Source organism: Plasmodium berghei, assembly GCF_900002375.2.
Source record: "Plasmodium berghei ANKA genome assembly, chromosome: 11".
In the NCBI taxonomy this organism is placed as follows: domain Eukaryota; phylum Apicomplexa; class Aconoidasida; order Haemosporida; family Plasmodiidae; genus Plasmodium; species Plasmodium berghei.
Window position 1 is genome coordinate 1,257,428 of NC_036169.2, and position 20,089 is coordinate 1,277,516.

General features: G+C 23.0%; 6 protein-coding genes across 6 annotated transcripts; 5 read left to right on the plus strand and 1 right to left on the minus strand.

The window, feature by feature from the left end:
- Positions 1-979: 979 nt before the first annotated feature.
- Positions 980-3,537, plus strand: PBANKA_1133500 (glutamate--tRNA ligase; the record flags this gene model as incomplete). Its single annotated transcript, XM_034565890.1, has 7 exons — positions 980-1,392; positions 1,544-1,606; positions 1,833-1,917; positions 2,027-2,328; positions 2,442-2,567; positions 2,688-2,759; positions 2,916-3,537. The coding sequence occupies 7 exons, from the start codon at positions 980-982 to the stop codon at positions 3,535-3,537; spliced, it is 1,683 nt and encodes a 560-aa protein (XP_034422542.1).
- A 918-nt stretch (positions 3,538-4,455) lies between these two features.
- PBANKA_1133600 (dynein light chain, putative) lies at positions 4,456-4,821 on the plus strand (the record flags this gene model as incomplete). Its single annotated transcript, XM_034565891.1, has 1 exon — positions 4,456-4,821. One exon carries the CDS (start codon positions 4,456-4,458, stop codon positions 4,819-4,821), a length of 366 nt encoding a protein of 121 aa, XP_034422543.1.
- A 1,104-nt stretch (positions 4,822-5,925) lies between these two features.
- On the plus strand, positions 5,926-9,030 carry PBANKA_1133700 (conserved Plasmodium protein, unknown function; the record flags this gene model as incomplete). The annotated part of the gene is made up of 1 exon (XM_034565892.1): positions 5,926-9,030. One exon carries the CDS (start codon positions 5,926-5,928, stop codon positions 9,028-9,030), a length of 3,105 nt encoding a protein of 1,034 aa, XP_034422544.1.
- Positions 9,031-10,345: 1,315 nt separating this feature from the next.
- PBANKA_1133800 (DNA helicase, putative) lies at positions 10,346-12,949 on the plus strand (the record flags this gene model as incomplete). The annotated part of the gene is made up of 1 exon (XM_034565893.1): positions 10,346-12,949. The coding sequence occupies one exon, from the start codon at positions 10,346-10,348 to the stop codon at positions 12,947-12,949; it is 2,604 nt and encodes an 867-aa protein (XP_034422545.1).
- A 733-nt stretch (positions 12,950-13,682) lies between these two features.
- Positions 13,683-14,430, plus strand: PBANKA_1133900 (conserved protein, unknown function; the record flags this gene model as incomplete). Its single annotated transcript, XM_034565894.1, has 4 exons — positions 13,683-13,861; positions 14,003-14,056; positions 14,187-14,251; positions 14,375-14,430. The coding sequence occupies 4 exons, from the start codon at positions 13,683-13,685 to the stop codon at positions 14,428-14,430; spliced, it is 354 nt and encodes a 117-aa protein (XP_034422546.1).
- Positions 14,431-15,191: 761 nt separating this feature from the next.
- Positions 15,192-19,381, minus strand: PBANKA_1134000 (U3 small nucleolar RNA-associated protein 21, putative; the record flags this gene model as incomplete). Its single annotated transcript, XM_034565895.1, has 4 exons — positions 15,192-15,350; positions 15,488-15,577; positions 15,740-15,816; positions 15,958-19,381. The coding sequence occupies 4 exons, from the start codon at positions 19,379-19,381 to the stop codon at positions 15,192-15,194; spliced, it is 3,750 nt and encodes a 1,249-aa protein (XP_034422547.1).
- Between the last annotated feature and the right edge of the window lie 708 nt (positions 19,382-20,089).

Here is a 20,089-nt window from a genome sequence, read left to right on the forward strand (position 1 = left end):
AATACTGCAGTAGCTTTACACTATATATTTTTCCTCTATATCACCACATAATAGTATAAAATAAAAAAATTTAATATTTAAATAAAGAAAACTTCATTTATATATATGAGTTTTTTCTTGATATATATACATATGAATATAACTTTAAAAATTGTTAAATAAATAGAAATTAAAAATATATTTTATTATAAAAAAGGAAATATTTTATTTAAATATTTTTTATTATTAACAGTATGAATTAAATTTGGTCACAAGGTCTTAGAATAATACTTATTTGTTTCGTTGTCTTTTTTTATTTTTTTTGCTTTCGCAATTTTTCCTTTAATAATTATAAAATGTTTACGCTAATAGGGTTTTTATGCATTGTTATAAACAACAAAATAATAATTTTTGTTACAATCCTTTTTGATAAAGGCTTTATATTTTTAGTATGTTAGCATAAATACTATCATTGCAATGTGTTTATTTATATAAGTATTAACGTATTGAACCAACAGAAACATCATATTTAATTTTTATGTACAATAAATATATTATTACCCCTACAATATGCTTTAATAACATAATACATAAAAAAAAATTACACACAAATCTTATATACTATAAATCTGTTAAAAATGTAAATTATGAGATCGTAAATGTATTGATTATTTTGGTATCAGTAAAATAATTGTAATTTTATAGAAACTTGTATGAATATCTTCTTTGAAGCATTACTGATGGTTTATAAGGATTTCCAATAGAATTATTTAGAGCTAATATTTTGTATATAATTATATTTTTGGTATTTTATCCTTGCTTTTTTTGTCAGTATATATGTAATTATATAGCTATTTTATTTTTATTTCCATTAATTATTATTTAATTTATTATATATATATATATTTGATTTTTTATATGATAACATATTTTAATATTATAATTTTTTTAAGCAATTTTTGTTTTTAATAATGAGGAAAAAGTGGTATGATGCATAAATATGAAATTAATTTTTCTTTTAGCTAGCGTATTTATAAGTTGCGCAACTGAATCACAAAGTAAGTTTAAGTTTGAATTCGTAATCAATGAAAAGTGGCCAATAAGATTATTATATTATAAAAATGGGGATTTAAGTTTTATATTAAATAATATTAAAACAACCAACTATAAATATAAGAACAAATCCGCTTGTAAAAAATATGATAATCAAACTGGCGATTCTCCTATAAATACACCTCGATTTCGATTTGCTCCAAGTCCAACTGGATTTTTACATGTAGGGGGGTGTAGAACATTTCTATATAATTATATTTTGGCAAAACAAATGAATGGAAAAGTGATATTTAGATTGGAAGACACAGATACGAATAGAAATACAAAGGATTCGTTGAATGAAATAATTAAGGATCTAAAGTAAAAAACGATAAAAATCACACCTCCAAAAAATAAAATTTTACAATGATTACATATATAATGCATATATTCAGTCATATTTTGAAAAAAAATTAAATTTTTTTATAATTTATGACCCATACATATACTTCTTTTTTGACATTAATAATAGATGGATGAATTTGGATTGGGATGAAGGCCCATATAAACAATCCGAAAATATGGAAAAATACAAGTAAGTGTGAAAATAAAAAAAGATAAATCTATTATTTTCAATAACCGCCTATACAGATTATGACGCTAATAAAGCTACTCAAAATATATTTATATTTTTATATGTTTATATACACATGTATATAATATGGGATAGTATGTATTCTTACATATATATAACTTCATAGTCAATTGGAAAATTACAATTTTAAAATATTTGAAAAATGTGCATTATAACACCGTTTTAGAAAAATTGCCCATGATTTTGTTAAGGAAGGAAAAGCTTATTATTGCTTTTGCACAAAAGATGAACTTAATGAAAAAAAGGAAATGGTATTCCAATAATTATATAATAACTAAAAAGAAGTGCATATATATGCAAATGCAAGCATCAATCAGGTATATAATAACTTTTGTGAGTTGTTTTTCTCAATTTTTGCAGACAAAAGCTATGAAAAAAAAGTATATATATGATAGGAAATGCAGATACCTAAATGATGATACTATAAATAAATATTTAGGAGAAAATAAATTATATGCAATAAGATTTAAATCACCAATTGGAAGAAAAATTGTACTAAACGACATTTTAAAAAATAATATAGAGGAAATTGTAGACGAAGATTTTATTATTTTAAGAAGTAACTTTTTACCAACCTATAATTTTGCAGTTTCAGTAGATGACCATTTAATGAAAATATCTCATGTTATAAGGGGAGTTGAACATATTTCCAACACATTTAAGTAAGTTATAAAGATATATACATATTAACATTTTGGTTACTATAAAATTATATCCAATACTACAAATAAATAAATGGATAAATAAAACATGAGATTTTTTCACATTTATGCAGACAAATATTAGTGATAGAAGCCTTAAATGGGAAAATCCCTTATTATGCCCATATGCCTGTTATAACAAATTTAGATAAAAAAAAAATTAGCAAGAGAAACAATGAATATTTAATTAAAAATTTAAGGTATATATATATACATTTTAATGTCATATTATTTTCACTGGTTGAACTGTGGCTTAGTGTAAGTAATATATATTGAATTATATTGATTGGATTTACATTATTCATATGATTGTATTTTAGGGAAGAAGGATTTAAGCCTGAATGTGTTGTTAATTATTTGGGTACTCTTGGATGGAGTCCCATTTCGACGAGGTTATTTGATTGTTTATAATAATACAATATTGATTGAGATAAATTATTTTAGAATATTACACAAGCATGTTCAATTTTATGCACATGAGCATAATTCATATTATATTATTTCTTTTAACACTATGTATAATATATTTTATTATGTTTTACTTTTAGAGAATTTTATACCTTAGATGAACTTATAGAGCACTTTAATATACATATGGTGAATAAATCTTCTGTAGTATTTAATATGAAAAAACTAAAATGGATGAATAAAAATTATTTATTAAATGAAGATAGTAAAAAATATTTAGAGGAGGCACTGAAATATTTATTTCAGGATGAGATAACAACAGACAAAAATAAAGAATTTGTTGAGTTATGTATTAGCATATTTAAAAATGACGTACATGATTATGGTGAATTAAAAAAAAATATTATCGATTCTATTTCTTATGATTATATGGGAAATGATTTAAATAGCTATGGTACTGATTTAAAACAAATTGCAGTTTTGTTATGTAATTGGTTTGAAGAATATAAAGATGAAAATATTAACTTAGAGGATATAATGGGAAAAAAATTCAACATATTGATAGAGTACATATGGAAAAATACAAAATTTATGAAAAAGAATATTTTATTAAGAGTCCGTATACTTTTGACGTTTCAAAAAAAAGGCATTCCCTTTATAAATTTATTGAAAATATGGTTATCAGCCCAAAAAAATAATATACAAAATTATGTTCCCCTTAGTAGAAGACTTCAATACATAAAGAGTATATTTAACATATAAATATGCAAACAATTGTATAAAAATATCAGTAAAAATAAATGAATATAATTTCCGATGATTTATCTTATAAATTTATATAGTCAGTATTGCCTTATTTATAGTTGTATATGCTTAATCGTTTTAGTTTAGTGTACACAATTATATAGAGAGATACCTATATATCTATTTTTTAATAGTAATAATACCGTTTATATTTTGCATGCTTATATATTTGTTTACTTCGTTTTTCGTAAATGTAAATTATTGTAATCCTGTATATTAATACTCGTATTTCACTATAAAAAAACATGCATCATGCAAAGAAGGAAAATAGCGGAAGAATGTTTTATGTATGCGTGTATGCGGATTTATACTCTTATTTTTTTAATATAAAGTGTTTTCTCTCTTCTAAATCCTATTATTTATAGTTAACATAATTTATCTATTATATTTTTGTGTATTTGTTTATTCTTTTGCATATTTCGATTGTTTTATTCATATATTTTGAAATATTTGTCTATTAACTTTTTATGTCTCTTTTAGTAATAGCATTTTTTTATTTCCAATTTAATTACACAAGAGACATGCTATTATTTTGTCTGTTTCTTATATTATTTGATTGTATTTTATATAGGAAAATTTAAATAATATAATAAAAATATACGCATTCGTGCTAATATGGCAATATTTCGATTATTTATATAAAACTGGAATAGTATAAAAAATGTCTATATACCCTATTTTTTTATTAAAAAATAAATTTTATTAAAGTTTGGTATTCTTTTACCTTATTCGTTTTGCATTACACATTTTTTCTGGGGATTCAGTTAATTTTCATATAAACCACCTTGTTATGTGTAATCCTTCTATATTTTAATGCGTTGAATTTTATAATTTTAAATATTTTATTTAATTGTGATTTTTATATACCTTTAAAAAATGGAGTCTGCAAAGAAAAAAAAATATTCATCCCTATTCGAAATAAAAGGTATTTGCATGAGTAGTGAAAATTGCGAAAAAATATCCAAAATAAGTTTAAAGGCAATTAAAGAAAATAAATTCGAGAAAGACATAGCAAGCCAGATAAAAACGAAGTGTGATAATGATGAGCTACTAAATAAAGACAATTTAAATGATGACAATTATTTAAATATAAAAGAAAATTTGAAAAATGAAAACATTGGATCATGGCAATGTATTGTTGGAAGAAATTTTGCATTCTCCATAAACTATCAAATTGACTGCATGATTTATTTTCAGCATAAATCAACCAAATTAACAATTTTGATATATAAATCAATATAATATAAATATATATGTGTGGAGAAAAGTGTTTGGTTTTTACAATATAGTTTGAAGTTTGTGAGTCGATACTTGTTCAAGAATAAAGAAAATATTCTGTTGTTTTTAGTGACTTGAAAAATGTTACTATAACCTGTATAGGCCTTTAAAAAAGAACAAAAAACAATTTATGGATCGTAACATACCCTCTAATTGCTATTCACATATAATACGGGTATGTAATACGAATAGTACTCATAAAAAGTAAAAAAATTGTATTAGAAAAATATACAAAATATAATTAAAAACATTTAATAATATATTTTTTTCCCAAAAAAATGAAAACCTGAAGTGATATTGATATAGCAATAATTATAATTGACTGCAAAGTTATTTATTACTTAATTAAAGTATATGAAGATTGTAGTAATAAAAAATGTGCATTATATAAATAAGCATGTTGTGTGTATACTAAAATATTATTCTTCATTTAAAGAACTTTATATAATAATATATTTTTTTATTTCGCCTTCGTTTAATATATTAAAAACAATATTACTGGCATGTTTTAGCCATATTGTAAAATATATTTCTTTGTGTTACGTATTTATATATATGTATAAATGCATGTAAAGGACTGCGCCATACTTACGATATATAAATATATATTAATGTATTATTATATTGTATTTCGATTTAAATTATCATATTGTGTGTTTCCTTTTTTGTAGCTACATAAATAGAATTTTCCTTTTTTTTATCCTTTTGGGTGTTGGAACGAAAAGGAATACAAATATTTTTTACTTGCTATATTATTCGTTGCATTATTATATTTTTATTTAAAATGCGGCTTTATTTGTAGCTTTTATTTTATTTATTTATATTTTTTTTAACGAGTAATTTTTCATTTTTTTTTAATAGAATTTCAAATTTGATCATTTATTTTTTTTCGAATTTATTGCCTCTCCTTTTTAATAACTTTTAAATAGACTATGATTAGCAAAAAAAAAAGGGTAATTTATTAAAAATTGTATAAATTCTGGATAAGTTAATATTCCTCCAAAATAGATAAATAAATGTAAATATATAGGATAATATATATTTTGCGGATATAATATTCTTAAAGATATGATAAATACCAATTACCATAGTACAAAATTAAAAGGTGATTGCGGCATATATTCAGTTCATAGTAAAAAATCTTCAAGTGTATGTGAAGAAGACAATGATAAACATAAAGAAAAGGAATTTGTTGATAAAAGTAGCAGTGGGGTGAGAAAAAAAAAATTATTTGCTTTAACAAAGGGACTGAATATAACAAATGTAAGTAAATTAAATGATGGCGATTTAAATAAAAATATAATAAAAACTAAAAATCGGTTGAAAAAAATAATAAATACTGATAGTAGCTCTGATGAAGCTTATGATGATAATATAGTTATTAAGGAAAATGGGAAAAGAAGAAAAAAAAAAAAAAAAATTGACAGTGACGAAGAAGATGAAGAAAATACAGAAGGGGAAGTCAAAGTCGAATATGACAAAGAGAATGAAAAGGATAATAAGTATAATGCAACAGAATTAAAGGATGAAAATTATAAAGAATATACTGATTTGTGTAACTTAGATAATGATTGTGATCAAAATATAAAATGCTTAATTAAAAATTATAGTTATACTAAGCAAACTAAGTGTGTTTCTATAGAAGGCAAAAAAGAAAAAAATAAATATTTTACAGATAAAGGTGGTAAAACTCGAAATAGCACAAATAGTTGTAGTGGTAGTAGTAATGGTAAAATGAAAATTAATGAAAAAATTGCCTATCTTGGCTCTCCAGACTTTTTCTTAATTAGAGATGGCTCTGACGAAAAAATTAACAAAGAAAAACAAAATAATAATCAATTAATAAATAGCATTCCAGTAATAACTTTATTTAGCGAAACCGAATCGAAAGAGACCTCGATAAATAATACGAAAAGTAATTCGATTGACTATAGTGATGATGGTATAAATGGGAAAATGCAAAATAAAAAAAAAAATATATCAAAATATAATAATGAAAGGAAGAAAGAAAAGAAAGCACACAAAAAAAAATATAATTACAACACTATTGATGATTCATATAATTCGCAGAACGATGATTTTTACAGTAATAATCACTATCTGAATAGCAAAGAAAATAGCTTTTATGATGATGGATCGGAATATGAAAATAATAGTAATGATGATAATCATTCATATGAATATGAATTACATTTGAAACTGTTTAATGAACAAAATTGGAATGATAATAAATTCCAATGTAGTTCTCTAAGTATAAAAAAAACAATGAGGCTGTACATCGAATTTATTATTTTATCTCTACTATCTCCGAATTTGAAATATGATAGTGATTACTTTCATATTTCAGAAAATATAAAGAATGCAAAAATGAGGTTAAAAGAAAACTATGAAAATATTTATAACAAAATAATGCAAAAAAAATCATTACATGAATGTTTTAATAATTCTGAAGAATCAGGCAAAGAAGAAGAAAACGAAACAATAAAAGGCGATAATGTAACGCAGAAGAAAAAAAAAAATCTTAAAAAATTATCCGAAAATATAATCGATTTGGAAAATAGTCTAAAAGAAGATGAAGAAAAGGAAATAAGTTCCAATAATAATTACAATGCGTGCCAAAATGTGGAAAAAACAAATAACCAAGCTAAAAAAAAAAAAAAATATGTCTTAAATGATAGCGACAGTGATACTGTTTGTAGTAGTAACGATCTCGAAATAGTGAATAAAAACAAAGCAGCGAATGAAAATAATGATAATAATATATGTGAAGAAAATAACGAGCAGGCTTTTGAAATCAAAGATTTAAAAAAAGATAATAAAAACAAGCACCTATTGGAGGGGAAGACATTGTTAAGAGATACTGAATCCAGTAAAGATAATAATAGTTGTGGAAAGGATAGTGAAGGCGAAGAAAATATTTATAATTTTGAAGAAGGTGAAAGTAATGAATTTGATGAAGAGGATTTGTTGATAAATAGGTCGAGTGATGATGATAGAGATTATATATTTGACTATAAGAAAAAATATGAAAAAAAAAAAATAACAAAGGAAATAAACGATAATATTATATATAAAATATTAAATAATGATATTATGGCTAATTTATATGAACATGCAAAGAATGAAGAAGGTTATAGTAATTATGATTTCTTAAAAACCCTTTGCAAAATTCGAAAGATTAAAGATCAGAATTATTATGAAAATTATATAAAAAAAATTGAAAATAAAGTATTATCAAAAAGAGATCAATTTGAGTCCCATCCCTTTGATACACAATTTAAAAATATTTTAAAGAACTATGCAAATATATTTATATCACATTTAGAATATAGCAATGTATATTGTAGTTGTTGTAATAGAAAACTCACATATGCATGTCCCGTATTTTTTATTAAGCCATTCTATAAATCATCAGATTTATGGAAAAATTATTTTTATAATTTCATGAAAATTAACAATTATGAGTACTTTGGTCAAATAGGTTTAACTACTTTAATAGATCCGGCAAAAATCTCAAATAGTAGATTTGAGGATGATACTAAAATGCGTAAAATTAAAGAAGCAAATAAGTTATTTATAAAAAATCATAATGAAAAGCTCCATAACAATTTGCTAATACAGATTGACACAAAAACTACTATAGACAATCATGTCATTGAAAACCATGAAAAATATATTCAAAATTATTTAAATAAATATGAAAAATCAAAAGGTTATAGATATACTGGTGATATTGATGAGAAACGATTCCAAAAAAAGAAAGAATCTCTTAAAATGAAAACGATATATAGTTTTTTCACAAATAATAATAATGATAGAGATAGCAATTTATCCTTTGTTTTAAAAAACGTGTGTGATAATTTTTCGAATGCCTCAAAACATTATATCGAAAAAGATATCATAGTTTTACATTTGGGTTCTTTCTGCGTTTCGACAGTATATTATTGGCATGTCTTTCACCACTACAAATTTTTCTTCACAAAATATATATATATGAAACTATCCAATCTATATAAAAAGGATAAAAATTTATTTAAGGAACCGTTTTTATTAGCACATATCATATCAAAAAAGTTAAACAAGGAATTGTATAGTGATTTTAAAATTCTTATGAACATTGATATTTCGAAAATTCAACAAAAATGGAACGAGCGTGATATGTTTGTTAAGTAATATATAAATTTATCCTTTTTTTGTTCTGCCTAGCAATATTATCCATTGGGCATTATTAAGTTAAATTTCATCGTATTCTTTACAATGTGCATTTAGCAATTTTTTTTTGCATACTAACAAAAGTAACATATATTATTTTTATTTATTGTTAATTTATTCTTACATTAATTCATTTATATATCCAGTTATTTGTAAACATTATTTTATTTTTAGAAATAAGTTACATTACTTATAGAAATCACAAGAGTTTATTTCCTTGTGAATTTACCTACATAAAATGCATTTTTTCATATGTTGTTTTTTGTGTAAATTATCCCATAATAGTTTTGCACAAATATTATTATTGTGATACAAATTAATGGATGTTTACTTTTTTTTTTTATAAAATTAAACAATCATTAAGAATAATTTTTAAAAGTTTTATATTTTTGTTATTCCATCTTAAAAGAGGAATTGCCTTTTTTTAAATGATATATAGCATGAAAAATTTTAGGAAAAAAACAAATATATAATTTAAATTAAAAAATATATTTTTTAATTTCGCTGTCTGAATATATAATTTATTAATATTGTGATTATTTGCCACATAAGGTAAAGTAAAATAGGAAAAAAATGTAATTATATATAAATAAAATAAATATGCATAAAGTTTTAATTTCAGCGTTAATGCATTAAATTAATACGAAAGGAATATTTACATAAATTTTTTTGAAAGAATTTATTTAATTTTATTTTTTAAAGGAATTGTTAAATTTGGATTAAAAAATATTAAGCAAACTCATACTTAATTGATATTCTTTTTTAATACTCCAAAATTTTGAAAAGTTTCATTTGTATGCATATATGCATTACGCGTATGTCTTAAGGGATTTAAACAATATCAGCGATATCTTGGGGATATAATATGTATATATAATTGTTAATTATTTTTTGGAAATCAAAAGGGAAAAAACTTTTGAACTCAGGCCTGGCAAATAATAAAAAGTGTAAAAGATGCAAAGAAAATGTTTTTACACAGCAAGTTTAATTTTCTTGCACGCATAAAATTGTAAAATAAATCAAAAGAAGAATATAACACACTTAATCCGAGATTTATTAAAAAAAAATTAATATTTTAATTTCCATTTTTTAATGGCTTCAGACTAAAGAAATAAATCCTTGGTGATATATATATTTGGGGGGTATATTTTGGAAGAGAAAAATAAAGCACATTATAAACTGTGCATTGAAAAGGTGAGAATATAAAATATATAATTTAATATTATAAAATTGGGTATTGATAATTTATAATTTATTGAGGAATATATGAAAAAGAATGGAGACATTTAATTTCGGGAAATATAAAGGAAAAACATTTGAAGAAGTTTTTGAAAAACATAAATCCTATGTAACATGGGTTAAAAATCTTGAAAATCCTACAGGATCTTTAATTGAGTTTAAAAATTATGTTTTACGAAGAGAAGAACAAGGTGGAAATGATGGAGATACAAATACGGAGTACACCGAATATAATAATAAATATGGGAACAACAACAATTATGGAAATGATAATTATTATGGGAATGGAAATAAATATAAAACCGATAAAAACCCAAATGGGAATTTCAATTACAAACAAAATGGATATGATAATAAAAGTAGTGTGAACAAAATGAATAGTTCAGAGCACAAGCTTTATGAGCAGAATATAATGAACGAAATAGCCAATAGGTATAATAATAAGGAGGAGGATAAACCTGAATTAGATATAATTGTGGCGTTTGAAATATTCAATAGTGATAGTTTTAAAATAGTGCAAAAAGACAATAATAACAAAAAATATTCCAATTTTAAAAATTTTGTACCAAAAGAACTTTTTAAAATACTATCTGAATTTAATCCAACATTAAAAAAGATTAATAATTATTCTTGTGTAACTTTTGAATCAGATAAATATGAGTATGTGTTAAACAATTTAGCAGAGAAATGCACAATATTAGGAGGTATACATAGTATACCTAATTTTTTATTAAAATGTTTTCAAAATTATTCGAAATTTTCACAACCCCAAAAAATATCTGAAGTAACTGCAAATATATTAACGAATACAATGTGCTCATATACTAAAGTGCATTATGACAATTTAAATAACTTATTAGGTGAAAAATTATCTGACGAATTAAAAAATTTTCAAAAAGAAGGAGTACATTTTGGTCTAAAAAAAAATGGAAGAGTATTAATAGGTGATGAGATGGGTTTAGGAAAAACACTACAAGCATTAGCTTTAATGGCATTTTATAACAAAGATTGGCCTTTCATAGTAATATGTCCATCATCTATTCGATTTCAATGGAAGGATCAGGCATTAAGATGGCTACCTCATTTAATTGAAGAAAAAGATATATGTGTTATAAAAAGTGGTAAAATGGATATACCTCGTAATACTAAAATGATTATAATTTCTTATGAATTAATTACAAAAAATGATAAGTATCAAAATAAATATAAATGTATTGTTTGTGATGAATCACATTATTTAAAAAATTCTTTTTCAAAAAGAACTAAAGCAATAGTACCTATAATAAAAAGTGCAAAAAGATGTGTATTATTATCGGGTACACCCGCATTAAATAAGCCATCAGAATTATATGAACAAGTTTCTAGTATAATACCTAATCTATTTAATTATAATGAATTTTGTGATAGATATTGTTATAAAGATAAAAATATATACACTAGAAAAATAGAATATGTTGGATGTAAGCACACTGAAGAGTTACATTTATTTTTAACAAACACTATTATGATAAGAAGATTAAAAAAAGATGTGTTAAAGGAGTTACCAGACAAATTACGATCAAAAATTCCTATTGAAATACCTCCTAACGAATTGAGTGAAATTTTAATATATTCTAAAAAATTAGAAAGCAAAAAAAATATAAATATTAATGATCTTGATAATATTAACTTATCTAGGTTTAACGATTTTAATTCAAATCACGATAATAATAATAATGACGAAGAAAATATAACAATTTCTCAATTATTTAAAATGACTGGTTATGCAAAAGTTAAAGCTATAAAGGAATACATTACATATTTGATTGATGCAGATATTAAATTTTTATTATTTTGTCATCATAAATTAGTCATGGATGAAATCGACGAATTTTTAAAAGAAAAAAAACTGGGTTTTATAAGAGTCGATGGTTTAACTCCAATAGATAAAAGAGAAATATATATTAAAAATTTTCAAAGTGATGAAAAAATTAGAATTGCTTTATTATCTATTACTGCGTGTGGTGTAGGTTTAAATTTAACAGCAGCTAATACTGTTGTTTTTGGAGAACTGTATTGGGTTCCTGGACAAATGATACAAGCCGAAGATCGAGCACATAGAATTGGAACAACACATGATACAATAAATATACATTACTTAGTTGCACAAAATACTATCGATGAAGTTGTTTGGAAAATTATTAACAGAAAATGGAACACTCTAACTACAGCATTAAATGGTACTGAAGATTCACTAAATGTAAAAGAAGTTAGTAAGTTTGATAAATTTATGCTAGACTTAACAAATGATACTAATAAATCGTATCCAACATCTCTTGTTAATACACCTAAGATTAGACGAAGGTCATCTGAATATAAGGCACTGATAAATAGTGGAAATAACAAAAAATGTCCCGATATAAGGGATTTTTTCAAAAAGAACAAAAAAAGCACAGATATAGAAGAGCAAAAATCGATGGATATGCTATCTGAAAAATCAGTTGAATTATGGCAAGATGAGAAAGAAAGTGATTGGCCGTCACATGATTCAACGCATAAATATTTAGAAAAATCTGGCACTACGTTATTCGAAAAAAAGAGATCTAATTACGACTCTGATAATAGTACCTCAAATATTTTAACTAAAAAATACAAAACATAAATCATTTAAATTTTACTAATATTTCCGATATACACTATTTGATATTGCACATATGAATTCGATGAATATATTAAGTCTCTTTGGAAATTTTAAATTAGAGATAATGCTAAATATATATTTTTTTTACAGAAATTTTAATTGTATGAAAGCGAATATATAAACAAATTCACATATAAGCATTTTTATTTCTATGTGTATATACATGCATAATATCTATATATCTGCCGATTTAAGAATATGAGAAAATTTATTGAACCTAAGAAATGCCAATAAGAAAGTCATGCAAAATAAAGCAAACACAATATATATGTGTATATTTCTCTACATTTATGTTTTTTTCTCCAATTTAAGGAGAAAATTTCGAAATGTATATATTTTTTTGTTTATGTAAAAAATTTATCTTTTTAAAATATTATGAATTTCATTTTTAATGTCATCCATATGGGTATAATATGGGGCGGTTTGCATGAGTTTAATTAATTAATTTTTTTGTGTAAAATACTATAAATAATATTACAATTTTTTTAACCAATTTTATTATTATTTTTTTTTATGATGATATTTTACCTGGAATTATGTTTTTTGTTATTCGGTAAATTTCCTCAACAATTTTTACATTTTATATGGGCTTAATACCATGCAAGTGTAATCCTTTCGTATGGCATATATATGTACCTCTGCATATATTATGTTTTTTTTTTTAATATTTCCTTTTTCAATTTTTATAAATATAATGCCTAAATTTAACTTTTTCCCGAAAATAAATTTCTTAGCATATATAAAACGTATTAAAATAAAGTATAACCCATGTGGGGTATACAATGACAATTGCAGAAAATTAATACATCATATTGAAGCGAAGCAGAAAAAGGACAAATTTCTTAATTTAGAATATAAATTGGAGTTAATTGAGTAATAATAAATAAACAAAATAAACACTTAAGCACACTAAAATATTACACCGTGGTATCTATGTGTATATATATTATTTTCTATACTCGCGATGCTGTATTATTTTAATTAAAAATGGAATAATTCATTTTTTTAATTTAGCTATAATGAAGAACCATTGATTGAAATCGAAATGCTAAACTCGAAAATTTTCAAGTATGTAATTTATTTACCCTTATTGCAATTTTTTTTATTTTTCCTATTTAAGTGGTATTTCGATTGGCTAACTGGTCTGAATTATGATATTTAAAAAATATAACTAATGTATGAAATATTATAATTTTAGGTTTAATCCCGAAAGTCATGATTTGGCAGAAATTCAAAGAGCAATAGATGAGGACCAACAAAAATGTAAAATAAATATGTACACATGTTTATACATGCATACGTTTCTTGGCATGTAGATATTTTTTCTTTAAACAATGCTAATAATTGATCATATAGTTGATATAAAATATTTTACTTTTTTTTTAGTACATCAGAATTTCATGAAAACTAATTTGTTAGAAAATAACGAAGACACGTTTTAAGATACACAACTGTATATGCACTTGTTTTGAGATGGATTAGTTGAAGGCATGGTGCTACAACTAAGTAGAGATACCTTTTATTATTTTTTTTTGTTATATATATATATATATATATATTAATTATTCTTTAAATATATATAAGTTTATACACCATTTTTTATAGTAATCATTTAATTGAATTATATTGTTTTTATCGAATATGCATAAATTATTGTTATAATTTTCCTTATGAGAACAAAAAACACAGTAACAATAACTCAGTATTGCATTATTTTGTTTTTTAGAGGATCATAATTAAATAGCTTATCGATATATATATATATATGTGGCTAAGCATATGAGTGTATCAAAATACAAAATTACGGTAAATACAAAATAGTTTGTTAATTTCATAAAATTGTGAGGGAAAAGTCTACATAAAACAATTCAAAGCGCAGATATGCATACTTTAAAATAAAAATAACATGCAAACATTTATTACATGTAAAAAATTTGAATACGATTTTTGTTGAATAAATAAGCACATATGGTAATATGCATGAGAGAGCAAAAAATAGCTGTTTATACAAAATAATTTTATAATTTTTTTGAAATAAATTTTAACCTTCAGAGTTTTATTACAGATTTGGAAATTATGTTTCCTACTTTAAAAGAAATTTGAAGCATAAATATAATAAAAAAAATTTGACATAAATTACGAAAAAGTTGGTATATACCAAATTATATATATATCTAAGTAAATTGAAATTCAATTTGGATAATTATTCCATTTGAATATTTGTTAAAAAATTTATAAAAAAAATAATATTTTCAAATAAAAAGTTAACGCTTGACCAGCTTTTTTGAACTTCTTGGAGTAATACTCTTGTAGAATTCTGTAAGTTTTTTTCCTTTGCTTTCAATAATTTTTTACCGTGTGCCTATACATTAAGAAAAAATGCCGAGAAAAATATGAGGTTATATTTAATTTTTATATAATGTAAACATACAACTTAAGGAAATAAGTTGCATGTGTATAAGAGTATAATGAAATTGCAAATATTTATGGATTTCTTACTTTTAAAAATATTAATATATATGATTGGATTAGGTCTATGTTATCATTTGTCTTTACATGATAAATAAAGAAATTCATCATATTTTCAAGCTGCAAAAAAAATAAAAATCGAAGAAAAGAAAAAAGAATGAACTATGGTCAAACATTATTTTTTATAATGCCTACATTTTTATAAATATATTAATGAAATATCTAAAGGAAAAAACAATTTGAATGTGGCATTATTAAATGAATATTTATATATATGATTACCTCCTTTTTTGTACTTAGAGATAATATATTAAAATGAACTCCTGATGGCGATAAACTCTTCAAATATTTCAAGGTTTCTAAAAATGGATAAATGAAGAAATAAATTAAATGAGGATGGTATTAAATGTAGGAATTATTATGAAAAAATTGTGTGTAGAATATAACAAAGAAATATTTTATCTATTATTCTACATATTAATAATCATTTAGTTATTTACCATTATAAGACGTCTCTGTTTTTCCAATCATTTCTTGCAACTTTGAGCAAATGATGCCATCTTTGATATTCTTTGTTATGCGCTTAGATTTTTGAACGGATTTTGTAATAATTTGTTTATTATTTATTTCATTTTGTTCTGATCCTTTATCATTAGAGTTTATTTCTGCAACCGTTTGGTCTTCTGTTTGATCATTATTAGGATTTTCTTTTGTAATATTTTTTAAAAATTCATCTTCTTTTTCATCAATATATTCTATATTGTTTATATTATTATTGTTGCTATCTAATTTGGCACTAAGAAAAAAAGGAATATCTTCATTTTTTTTGACATTTTCGTCAACCCTACAATTTTCTTTTATCTTGTCTAAAAATATTAAATAAGCTATTTTTGATATAGTATATCCTGACATTGTTAATAAATTTTTATTAATTTGGTTTTCGCTAGATACATATGGTTGTACTATATGCATATAATTATATTTATCTTTTGATTTCAAATTGGAATTATTTTCATCAATATTATTTTTATCAGTTTCAGAATAATTCAAATGTGTAGTATCATTTTCAACGTTTTCATTATTCATAGTTAGTTCATCTAAATTCCAAGTGCGATATGGATATTCACTATTGTTTTCATTTTCTGAATCTGAAAATTGCTCGAAGGGCATTGCATTAAATAATTTATAATCATTGACAATATAATTATTATTATTAAACAGATTTTTATTTGTAAATGAATAAATAAAATTTTGGCTATTATGATGAACCGTATATAAATTTATATCGTTATATATCATATATATAATATGATTTTTAAATAATAAATAATCAATAAAAGTATTTGATATAATTTCATATATTAATAGCGCTTTATTATCTAATGCAAATAAAATTAATCTATTATCTTTGCTAAATGTTACATTTGTAACTGAAAATAAAAATTTTAATTTTCTAGTTATGCACTTTTGTTCAATATCTAAAATAAGGACATTGTTATTTGATAAACAAACAACTGTAAGAATATTATAATGATAAAAGGATTGAATTTTTATATTTTCTTCAGAGTTGTTTTCTTCTAATTTGTATTCATTTTTTATATTATATGTATAAGTTAAATCACCAGTATATATATTCCACACCCTCAAGCATGTATCTTCTTCAGAATTTACAGCAGAAACAAAGTGATTAATACCATATAAATATAGTTTTAATACTTCTCCATTTATATGTGCCTTAGATTTAATTGAATATTTATTTAATTTATATTCACTTCTATATGTAGTTGATTGTATATTAAATGAATGTATTTCTCCATCATTATACCCAACAATACCTATATGCCCACAAGTAGATATTAATACACTAGTTGCATATTTTTTTTTTTTTTTATTAAACAAATATTCAGAATCAATATTATTTTCATCATATATTTTATATTCCTCTTCTACATGCTTAATGACATTCTTCACGGTAATTTTCCCGTCTAGCAAAAGCATGTTTTCTTTATCAGATTCATCGGTTTCAATACTGTTGTTATTCATTTTTTGTTTTTTTCCACCAGTATTTAAATCTCTTTGTGCCTTCTCTATAACCGCAAGTGGTAAGGATAAATATTCATTTTCTATCACCTTTTTGTAAGAAGATCCAAGATATACACGATCAGATTTTTCCAAGCATATTAAAATGTTATTCCAATCATAATGTCTATTAGTATTAATGTCAAAATCTATTATATTTTTATTTAAAGTTTTTATTTTTTTACTCCATGAGAATTCTCTATTTTGTTCAGGATTATTTGGACTTATTATAAATAAGTTCCCCTCATTTAGTGCATTTGATAAATTTGCTGATACTATTAATTTATAATTTTCGTCGTCTAAATATTTGATTTTGTTTACAATTCCAACACAACTATTTCGTTTTTTCATAATTTCTAGAGTAAATAAATTTTTATTAAAATTTAATAAATTAATTTTGTTATCATACCCAGCACTATATATATATCCATTTGGAGCAACTAAAATCGTTTTTACATAATCATGGGCATTTCTTAATGTAAAATATTGTATATATTTTTCATTTATCATAAGAATTTTTCCATGCTCAGTACCTAATAAAATAACAGATACCATTTCTCCATCTTCTTTATAATTATAAAAATTAACACAGCTTATTAAATCATCATTCATATATATATTTTTTGAATATATTATTTCATCTTTTTCAATATGTATTATATATAATTCATTTTTGGTTGTTACTATGCATATTTCATCATTTTTATTTGTTTTGGACATTAGCTTAATATGCCTATAATTGTTCAAATTTAAACTATTTATACAATTGTATTCATGTATTATTTTTTCTTTATTAATATTATATAAATATAGTTTATTCTCATTTGTTAATATTAAAATTTTATTTGTGTATCCATCTGGATGAATAATTTTATTTATTTCAGTGCTGGATTCATCATCAAAAAGTATTATACTTTTATAAAGGTAATTTTTATCCTCAAAACAATTTTCTTTATTTTTCAAACCATCATTATCCAACGTTGTCGCATCAGATACTTTGATTTCGTTTATTTCTTCTAAAATTCCCTTTTTTCCCTCTGTGTTTTCTTCTTTTTCTTCCTTTTCTTCATTTTCTTCATAACTAGAGTCTTCGTCACTATACGAATCTGTCACAAAATGGGATTCATCATTCTTGGAATCATCCCAAATTATTATTTCCTTTTTGCTATATGTTAATAAATAATCAGATACAATTAATAGATCAATAATATTATATTTATGACAATCCATATTAAAAATTTTTTTTTCTTCAGTATCATTTATTTTATAAGTTTTTTTATTAAAAATAACATAAACATAACCATTAAAAATATATAATTTTTTTATATCTTCTGAAAAATAACCCGAAGAATATGCCTTTCGTAATTTATGTGGATCATAAATGCAATAGGATCTTTTAAGGCTTGATACAATAAATAACTGATTTCCTTTTTTAGATAGGCATATTATTCCGTTATGTACAATTAATCCAGAAGTTCCATTTGCTATTAATAAATTACTTTCTTTATATATTTTTTTATTTATAATATTTTTTGTACTATTATTTATGTCACTATTATCACAAATTTGTCCCTCTTCTATTCCACTTGGCCCATTAACTTTAGTTTTTATATTATCATTTTTATTATTCATATAAAATCCTTTTTTTATACGCATATTAACTATTCCATTTTTATTTGATTCAGTTATTCTGTATTTATTTAATATATTTTTAGTATTTTCCTTACATTCTTCTTTGTTCCCATTTGCATTATGTTTTTCATTTTTTGATGCTTCCTGATTTGTTTCTTGTGTAAATACGTCGCTAAGTTTTAGGGGCAAAGGTGAATTTTTACCTGCCACCATATTTTTATTTTTTATTTACTTCTTATATTAAGTATTTTAATATATTTTGAATTTGCTTGTATTATTTGCCTCCTTTTTTATCGTAGTGTGGTTGGATTTACTGATCTCTTCTTTGCATATGGATATACGTACGTACTATGTTTCCTTTTTTGATATATATTCAAAACAAAATATCAAATAATAATCATGGTATTTAAAAGGGTATATTTTAAAAATAGTTACAAATTATCATATCGTTTACAAAAAGGCGAAAGATAAGCCCCATATAAATGCCAAAATAGGTTTAAAAATAAATTAATAAATATATATATATATATACATACGAGTATATATAAATACTTCAAATAATGTTATCTAGACGATTAATCACTAATTAATCGATAATATTTTTTTTTTTTTTTAAATATAATATATTATTCCAATTTTGAAATTTACAAATGTAGATATATAGGTAGGCGTATTAGTAGCAATTTTCGCTTAGTTGTTTAAAGATTTTTTTAATTTTACCCTCATAATATATATTATTATTTGTATTTTTTTTTTTTGGAGAGGGGGGGTTGTTTCTATATATAAGGAAAAAATAAAACATAAAAAAAAACAATAGTGAAAAAATAAAACCATATACGTAAATGAATTAATAATATGAAAATAATTATTTTTATGCATATACAAATTTTTTTCTTTATGCAACAAGTGTATAGAAAAAAA